Source organism: Anabrus simplex, chromosome 2 (genome assembly GCF_040414725.1).
Source record: "Anabrus simplex isolate iqAnaSimp1 chromosome 2, ASM4041472v1, whole genome shotgun sequence".
NCBI lineage: Eukaryota > Metazoa > Arthropoda > Insecta > Orthoptera > Tettigoniidae > Anabrus > Anabrus simplex.
In genome coordinates, this window is record NC_090266.1 from 667,977,518 (window position 1) to 667,987,735 (window position 10,218).

At 35.1% G+C, this 10,218-nt stretch overlaps 1 protein-coding gene across 6 annotated transcripts in view; it reads left to right on the forward strand.

The window, feature by feature from the left end:
• The window catches only part of Rap1 (RAS oncogene family member Rap1), a 141,352-nt gene extending 131,503 nt beyond the window's left edge, over positions 1-9,849 (forward strand). For all 6 annotated transcript variants that reach the window (XM_067141194.2, XM_067141196.2, XM_067141195.2 and 3 more), the window contains one exon: positions 6,738-9,849. In XM_067141194.2, coding sequence (XP_066997295.1) covers positions 6,738-6,827 — 90 coding nt within the window. In that variant the 3' untranslated portion in view covers positions 6,828-9,849. The remainder of the gene's footprint in view (positions 1-6,737) is intronic.
• Positions 9,850-10,218: the final 369 nt, after the last annotated feature.

Genomic DNA, 10,218 nt, shown 5'->3' on the forward strand with positions numbered 1-10,218 from the left:
AGATGCTGTGGAATCATCGGCAGCAGAACAATTGTGACGCATGACCTTTTCAGATCTGTAAGCAATCATTGCTACCCAAATCCTACATTGTCAGTGTGCGCATGCCCATTAAAGAAATAAATACAAAATAACAATTGTAATAAAATACTACTCCATGTAAATTATTATTATTATTATTATTAGATCAAAATATTTAATTAATTAATAGGGACCTCTTATTTTCACATTCTTATAAATTGTATGGTGGATGCAATATGTGTTTTTAAAAAATCTATTGTGCAATTTGCACATATTTAACAGTCTTGACATATCGTGAAATTGTCAATTCAAAATTTTTTCATGAATTCTTACGTAATTCACAATTTATTTGCAAATTGCTATGCCTTTCACCACTCCTTTTTGTGATTTTGGACAAATTTTAATGGAAATCACGATATGTCGCAGGACGTCCACCAATCGAGTGTGTAGTAGTAGTAGTAGTAGTAGTAGTAGTAGTCGTCGTAAGTATATTTCAGTATCAACATATCAATCGTTGATATCTAGCTGTTAGAGATATAGGTTTTCATTCCTTCACTATCTAGTGATTTGACCAGTCATTCATACCTTTTAGTGCGAGAATCGTATGTTTTATGTTCAGACTTGAGGTGAATTTTTTTCAAAGTAATTTATTTCAAAAATTAAGTTCCTAGAAGTGAACCATAATTTATTTTACCAATCGCAAATATTATGTTCAAGCACGTTAGGCCTTTTCAGTCAAGAAATTATGTGTTCCGCCCCGTTGTGTTAGTGGACCTGTCAGTTATTTATTTTTGCATGTATAAATACGTCAAAAAGTTCCAGGACAGGTCGTAATAAATAGAAAAGTTGCTCTTACCAAGTAATGATCTTAGCTTTTGTCGAAGTAGTCCCCTCGGTTATCTGTACACAATTGCCAGCATTTCTGGAGGTCTTGGAAGCAAGCAGGGAAACTGTCAATTACTATGCTTGTAAGCTCATGTGTCGCAGCCCATTGGATGTCTACAATATCTTGAAGTGTTCCTTTCAGTCACATTTCAATTGCGGAAACTAGAAAAAATCCCAAGGTGAGAGGTTGGGCGAATATGGTGGATGTGGGACGGCAGTGACAGAATGTCTGGCCTGATAATTGGTAAGATAAAACAGTGTTGAGGTCTTGCATTGTCGTGCTGTAAGAACCAGTCCTGCGACTGCCACAAATCACGGTATGCACTAGCCAGCGTCTTGGTGGGTGTGCTGGGTGCCAACCGATGAGCCCAGCCTAGCCCACGGGGGCGAAGCACTGGTGGCCAGGAATGAGTTGGCTGGAAGGTTTGTAATGCCTGATAGCGGACCATTTATATTGGTATTATAAATTTACTCATTCGGGACAAATATTTCAGATTCCCTATGGGAATCAACATCTATATCGGTTGAATTGCTTGTCGCAAATGTTTCAAGACTTCAGTGTAGTTTGGTTCACTGTTTCACCTCGTATAACTTACTCCTGGTGAACTAACCCTTTACTGTCAGACTGCGATCAACATTGTCTTCGTTCTCGAAGGTTGAGTTTGGCTCTTTCTTGCTGGTGATCTAGGGTTCCACCATTCTGCACTTTGACGCTTCGTGTGGACATCATCTCCAGCAATAATCATTGTTGGAAATGTGGGATCACGTCTGGCTCTATCCAGTAGTTCTGCAGAAATTCTTCATCTTTCCTCTTTCTTATAATCATAAAATATCAAAGCCATCTTAGTAACAGTGCTGATGGTAGTACGTAGTATTATTATGATTATTATTTTCCAAGTTTTTTTAGTCATAATTTATTTAAATAAGCTTGGGAAATCCATTTTGGAAATACATCAGAAGGAAATAAAATTATGGGTCCGTTATGTTGACAACACGGTAGGATTTTTAAATGGAGACCTCATTACTCCCAAAACAATTCTGGGTTGTTTAAATCTGCTTGATGGCAACACCAAATTCACTATGGAGAAAGAAAATTATAAAAAGTTAAATTTCTTGGGCCTCACATTAACAAAAAAAAAAACACAGTAGGATGGATGGATTTCAATATTTTTAGGAAACCGCATAGTCAATCACCACCATCAACGAAAATTCCAACCACCAAGGAACTTGCAAACAAGCAGCTTACAACAGCTGTATTAATAGATTATTAAAAATTCCCATGAGTAAGGAAAACAAACTGAAAGAAATTAGAGTTGTAAAACAAATTGCTAAGCAATTGGCTAAAATTTAACGTTAAGAATTTCATATTTAGGTTCCGTATTGAAACAAGATTTGATGTAAATTGGCTAAAACCCAGAAATGATAGACAAAATTATATGTTGAAAAAAAGGACATGATGAAATGATTAAAAAAAAAAAACTTTGAGAGAAGAAAGGAAATCTTTGAACATAGTTAATTTGTAAAATTTACGCATTTTGGATTTCAAGTTTTTAAAATCGCTAATATTTTCAAGAAATTTCAACTCAAATCAGCATTTAGAACCAGAAATAAAATATCAGAACATTATATATATTGCACACTATCAACAAGAAATATGTCTACACCACGTTGGGAGCATATACTGTAGGTTCACTTGTGATGACTGCAAAATGTTTTATATAGGAAGGACTGGGCGAACCTTTAATCACAAATACAATAAGACGACGACTTCCACCTAATCAATACTTATTTTATTAAATTAAAACTACAGGACCGGTTTCGACCTTCCTAGGTCATCTTCAGCTGATCACACATAACATATCATGCAATCACAAAACATTACTTTATCTGACAAAGAATGTCATACGACGATAACATGTCAAATTATTTTCATGACTGGGGCCAATTGTCAAATTGGAAGCTTGGTATTCACTGTCTTTTCATGAATAACATACATAAAAACACATTCATAAAAGTTTAGATGGTTCATAGGAATGAGTTTTTCTGAACTTAGGTGCTAGCTTTGAAAAACATACAGTATATGGTAACACAGAGCATGTGCATTGATCACAGTTTGTTAGTCTTACAGAATGTTGGGCTTGTGGGTTGCACTTCTTTGTCTCCTGAACCTTCAGTTGTACACTGTGATAGAATCTTGTGCCCAATGTTAATTTGCCTTAATTTTTAAAAACTAATTAGTTCTGTCCTTGAAGTCTTGATAAATAGACATTATTATGAACACTTAATAATAACTGCAGAGATAAAACATGTGTTAAAATTCAATGACCTGCATTGTGGGTATAAATTGCACTTCAAAGTGTCAGGTTTACAAGTATGAGTTTATCACCATATATATACGAAACAAAAATATATGTCAATGCTGTAAAGCAATATATGGGATTGTGTTAGCTCAGTTCAGACTTGAGCGGAAAATGTAGATTTCTAAGGCGTGCACACATAAAATCCGTGCTGTTTGTGAGATTCCAAATACCAGTTTTCATGTCTGCACGTCTGTAAAACCTTCAGTTTTTGAGATAAATGTATACTCATAAGAATAATTCAACTTCTTCACTTTTTTCCACCCCTCTCCCACCTTAAGTGGACTTTCCAAAAACAAAATACGTGTTTCTTTATTGAAAGGAAATTCAAAATACCAACTTTCAAGTCTGTAACAGCTTCAGTTTTTAAGGTAAAGTATCCTCATAAACATATTTACTTATTTTCATCCCCACACCCCTTAAATCGATTTTCCGAAAGAAAAAAAACAAATGTGCGTTTCCTAATTTTTAAAGGAGATTCCAAATACTAATTTTCACGTCTGTAACATCTTCGGTTTTTGGGTTATAAGTATACTCATAAAAGTAATTCAACTCCTTTTTCACCCCCCCCCCCCCCCTCCAAATTTCCTACCCACTTCGTTGATTTCCTCCTGCCATAAAGTGCGTGTTCCTTTATTTTTAAAGGAGATTCCAAATACCAATTTTCACGTCTTTAACATCTTTAGCTTTTGAGATATAAGTATCCTCATAAAAAATGTCAACTCCTTTTTCACCCCATCCCGTTAAGTTGATTCTCCCCTCCAAAATTTGCGTGTTTCTTAATTTTTTAAAGGAGATTCCAAATACAAATTTTCACGTGTGTAACCTTAAGTTTTTGAGATCTAAGTTTCTCCATAAAAATTAAATTTTTTCACTTCCTTTCATCCTCCCCCCCCTTAAGTGAAGTTTCCTAGAACAAAAAAATCTTGTTTCATTTTTTATAAAGGAGCTTCCAAATGCCAATTATTGCGACTATAACACCTTCAGTTTTGAGATATACGTATCCTCATAAAAAGGAATTAAAGTCCTTTTTCACCGCCACCATCCACAGGTGATCCCCCGCGCCCCAAAGCGTGCTTCTTTATTTTTAAAGGAGATTCCAGATACTAATTTTTCACGTCTGTAACATCTTTAGTTTTTGAGATATAAGTATCCTTATACAAAGTATTAATCTAATTTTTCAATTCACCCCGCTTAAATGGATTTTCCAAAGACAAGATTACGTGTTTCTTTACTTTGAAAGGAAATTCAAAATACAAATTTTCATGTCTGTAACATCTTCAGTTTGAGATATAAGTATCCTCATGAAAAGAATTCAACTCCTTTTTCACTCCACCACCGTCCGGTTAATTTGGTTTCCCCCCCTCCAAAAATTGGCGTTTATTTTTAAAGGAGATTACAAATACCAATTTTCACGTCTGCAAGATGTTAAGATTTGAGATGTAGATCTGTTAATTTTAAAAATTCACCCCCTTTTTCAGTTCCCCTTAATTGGATTTTCCGTAAAAAGATATTTTCTTTACTTTTGCAGGAATTTCCAAATACCAGTTTTCAAATCTGTAATATGCTACATGTTTGGGAATTTTCAATTATTGCCTTTTTAAAAATTCACCCCGTTTGTCACTCCTTTTCACCCCCTATTCATCGGATTATCCTAAAATACATGTTTTCTTTATTTTCAAAGGAGATTCCAGGTTTCAATTTTCATGTATGTAACATCTTCAGTTTTTGAGATATAAGTCTCCTCATAAAAGGTGTTCAACCTCTTTTTCCCCTTTTTGCACCCTCCTGAATGGGATTTTCCGAAAACGAAAGAAATACGTGCTTCTTTATTTTGAAAGGAGATTCCAAATACCAATTTTTAAGTCTGTAAACTTTTAAGTTTTTGAGATGGATATCCTCATTTTAAAAATTCATTCCCCTTTTTCACCCCCTTAGCGACGGCACATCCAAGAATCCTTCCCTGGCGAGCACCTACATGTTAATATGAATGTATCCCCAAAATTTCATTTCTTTATGTCCAGTAGTTTTGGCTCGGTGATGATGAATCAGTCAGTCAGGACAAGTTATTTTATATATATGGATTACTGTAGTGTGTAGGAATATTAGCATTTAGAAGACAGCAGCAATTCAACTAAAAATCATATTCTTGTCCTTATCACAATAGGTGTAATAATAATAATATAATGACATAATAATAATAATAATAATAATAATAATAATAATAATAATAATAATAATAACCATTTTACAGTTTCCTGGGCACTGTTGGTGAGCCCTTTCCACTCTTGTCTTGCTGCGATGCATTCTGTTAATGATGTCCTTCCCCAATCTGCAAGGTGCATCTTTATGATGTTCATCCAGTGGGTTCTTGGTCTTACCACCATCTGTTTCTCGCCACATGCCTCTCCAAATTAACATGACCTGTTCTTGTTGGCTCCATCTCATTACATACCCGAACTACCTCATTGTGGATGAGCTGACTCGATCTGACAATGTCTTCTCAATCCCAGCTTCCTTTCTTACCATGTCATTCCTTAACTTGTCCAGTTTTTATTTTTGAATTGTGGATCTCAGGAACTTCACCTCAGATGCCTGTAACCTTGTTGAATCCTCAGTAAGAGTGCATCTTTGAATACCTTAAGTTATGATTGGTATGATGTGTTGACTGAGCATCAGTAGCTTTGTTTTTGTTGATACTTTGGGGTCCTGAAAGTGTGTTATTACTTGCTGGTAAAAGTGAGAGCTCTTCTGCACTGTGTTTGCCACCATCATTGTGGCTAATATCTCAAAATTACACTGCTGAGGTGTGCAGAGTTTTCCACACTTCCCAGTGGATAGTTTCCTAGCATGATGTTCGCTGGTTGTCTCTCTCTGTCTATTGCCATCACTGTTTTTGCATTGTTTTGAATTCCTGGAATTTCACCTTCCATTTATTAAGTCTCAAATTTACTTGTTCCTCTGTTTCTCCCCAGATCATGATGTCATCAGCGAAAGCCATTGCCTTAAGTTCACTAGATATTTTCATGATGTTCATTATTCCATCATGATGGTGATAAACAGTAATGGAGGTAGTGCACTGCCTTGCTGAACTCCATATTTGGTCTAGAACTAGGATGACTGTCTATCACCAAATTGCATACAGCTGGTACAGTGCTCATACTGCATCCGAATTTTCCTCGCCAGACTCTCCGGCACATTCTTCTTAATCAGGGATCTCCGTATCTTCTCTTGCAATGCTGTTATATGCCATCTCAGTATTCAGGAAAACCGTGAACAGATCTTTGCCTTTCTCCCAATATTTCTCCATTAACATACGGACACCAAAGATTTTCCTGTGCATTTTGTAATTTGTTAGAAATACTAATTATGACTTCGAAACCTCATGTATAAAATTATAGGAGGTGAAACTTTTGCAATGTTTGGTATATTTTAAATGGTTAACTAATTACTTCGTTTCTTGTTTTCAATTTTCAGATATTTTATGATTTAGTGCGACAAATTAACAAGAAATCTCCAGAGAAGAAAACGAAGCCGAAAAAGAAGCCTATTTGTGTACTTCTCTAAAATGGACTTTATGGGCCACATTGTGTGTAGAACTATACTGTACATATGTTTAATGTGGCCTGAAGCAAACTGAATGGGGGAAGGGTATTCCCTCATTTCTCTTGTAAAACCTGTCAGTGATCAAGTTTTTTTTTTTTTTTTTCCAAGTCCCTAGTTAGCCAGCCATGGCGGAGGGCGGCTGGCCACGCCCCATGCTACAGAGCAGCAAAGAGTGCACAAAAATATATTTTGGTGCCATTACTTTGGATATGGAGAAGAGAAAGTAAATATGAAACTTCTTGCGGAGGCCTACCAAGAACAGAATCGTTGCAGTTTCTTTCGACTCTTGTATGGCTTATCATCTCATCTTCCTTGGACTCCTTGATATGTTAAATGAGATGGGGCAGGTGGATCCCATCGTAAAGAAAAAGCATATATATGGAATGGAATATGAAGTGGAATATTTCTTCAGATAAAGAAAGGTTATGTTTTTCATTCTGTGGCCTTAAAACTTTATGTACTAAGATTCCTCCTTTCCTGTTTCCTATATCCTGTCTATGGTTGAAGCAAATCTCACTTCCCAGTTTCTTTAAATGTGGATTTGCTTGTAACTTTTGACCAAATCCTGTAACTTCATTATACTTACATCTGTTGTTTATTCATGCTGTCCTTTGTGGATGCTACATACTGATTATATCCATATCATGCTACAAGGTTTCCTTGTAAAACTGTGAAAACTGAAAAACTAAAGAAAACTGAAATAATAGAAAAGCCAGGAAAAATAGAAAGATAAAAAGTTACGGTGATAGTGTTTTCCTACTTTTTATCCAGAATGTAGAACAAAGTTATTGGTAACTTCACCAGTGTTATGTCCTCCCTAGTTTCTCTTTTACTTTTCACTACAGTAACAAAGAAAGAGGTATTTGTATTTTGAATCATATTAGTTGTTATGTAATATGTACGTATTTTTACCTGTTGCTCATTGTCTGTTTGTAAGGAATATCCTGGCCTCTAGTCAGCCTTTGATTCCCAGGCATACATTTGACCTTCCCTTAAAACAAATGGTTACACTAGAATATTCTGTGCTCCCTGTGAATGTTAGACATGGTACCAGAGAATGGATGCTATTTAAGCACCTATATTTTAGTTGAGGAATGGTTACACTGGAATATTCTGTGCTCCCTGTGAATTTTGAACATGGTATGTAAGGGTGGACTTGAAGTACCTGTCTTTGGGTTTTTAGAAATGCAGCAATTGAATCTGTTCTCTGCTGTTCTGCTATATAGCAAGATATAGAATTAGTTGTAATTCAATGATGTATATAGAATCAACAGTATAATATACTTATTCATCTAGAAGAATATTAGTTCTTGTGCATCTGGTACTGCAGTTGGAAGTGTGGCCAGCAGTTGAGAATGGAGAGGGCATCTTTTTAATTGTTAAATTGCTGGAGGAGTTGAGACTAAGGCAGAGGAGTATAGAGAGATAGTTGTAACCTCACAAATATCTTGCCTTCTTAGCACAGAACTTGCCTCACTGTTTTATGTTCTTAAATGAAGGAATCTTTCAATGTAATAACTGAGCTATGTACAGTACTATTGTTTATTACACAGTTTTCGTACATTCGTAATTATAATAATGTTTTGCATGCTCTGTGATTTGCAATTGGCATATTTTCTGTTATAAAATCAAATGCCTGTTAGAATAATTTGCTGTTTCTTTCTGTTTGTTATGTTTTGCTATTTTTATCTTCTTCATAAACTGTTTCAATTTTGTTGTTCCTATTAAGTGATCATTCTATATGTGGTTTGCTTGGTGTGTTTTCACCAACCCCCCTGGAATAAGGCTGTACATAAAAAAATGGATTAAATCTTGCACATACAATGTAAGATAAGAGTAAAGAGGTTAGGTTTATTTATTACATTGAATGGGATCCGTTTATATAAATTAATTTATTAATGGGAAAGAATTAATGAAATGTAAGTTTGTTGCAAGTCTGTGTTGTATAATTATTGAAGATAGGGCTCTGGTTTATGTTATACAAGTATTAAAGATTTTCTGCACAGTGTTCTTTAACTCCATTTTTTTACAGCATTTGCAGTGGGGTTGCAAGGAAGCACAAGTTGCGTATTTTCATTGCGTTATCAGGTATGAAGAAAGGCGATAAGGCAATAGTGTTCATCCGTTATTATAAATGCTTCATTGGACTGATAATAAATGATTTTTCTGTACTTTTCTCCTCCTTAATTTTCAGTTTTAAATTGAATACCAGTGATATACTAGCCAGTGCTTGCTATTTTCAAATTTACACAGGGTCAGAAACAAAACGCCAGCAAAAATTGTTGGAGAGAAGTGTGTAACCATTCTCCATTGAATGTCTCCTCAGAAATATTTCCTTGTTTAATCTTGTTTAAAATTTATATATTTTAAAATACAAAATCTGCTTGTTAGTCAATATGCTATTTCATAAATTAACAAGAGTTGTAGTAGTTGATGAAGAGGCACAATAAAGCGTTGGCCCCCAGCTTTGCTACCTTGCTCTTGGAGAAGTTTTGGGTGGTAGTGTTCGTTCTGGCACCTGGCAGGCCTGTTGTCAGAAGTTTGTTGCCTCTGCATATTAGTATGTTATAAATGCTATTTTTCTGCAGTGTTGTTGAACTGAATTATCTGCAGAATTGTGGCATTGTAGGGCACATTTTATCCTCTTTATACCATCGTTAAAGGAAGAGATTAACTTGTAGAGCCCGTTTTATGCAGGTTCTTCCCTCTTATCTGGTGAAGTACTGTGTAGTTGAAGTTTTTGTTTATTATTTAGCATATGTACATGTTTCTCTCCTTACTGTATGCATTAAATGTTATAATAATTTTCTTTCTTCAGTTAAAACATATCTATCTCCTTCATCAAAGCAATAGTTGAAAGGGTGACAGTTTTTGATATGTGTATAATGTGATATTCACAATGGAGCACACTGTAAAATTGTTGTAGGTTGGAATAGTGTGGTAACTCAGTTCTAGAGATATATATGTTTGAATTTATACATTATGTACTGCATTTTTATTTTTCTTCTAAAACGGTTCTTCTGTATTGTATATACTGCTGATCACAGTTCTTGAAATTCTTAAACTAGTCAGGTCAAGCAGAATCAGACTCTTGATGTCTCCACCTTTCCTGTAATTGTATATTGTTGAGTTGATAAATCAGAAGACCATTTTTTTCCTCCTCCCCTGTTTCGGTTTTCATTTGGATTCCCATAGTTTCCCTTTGTTGTATGAGCACAATTAGGAGGAGTGCTAGAATAATATGGTCTGTAGAGGAAGAAATTGGAGTGGAAAAATTGAATGATAGAATAGAGAAGAGCCAATTAAAATGGTTTGGGCACATAAAGTGAATGAGTGATGAAAGAATGTCAAA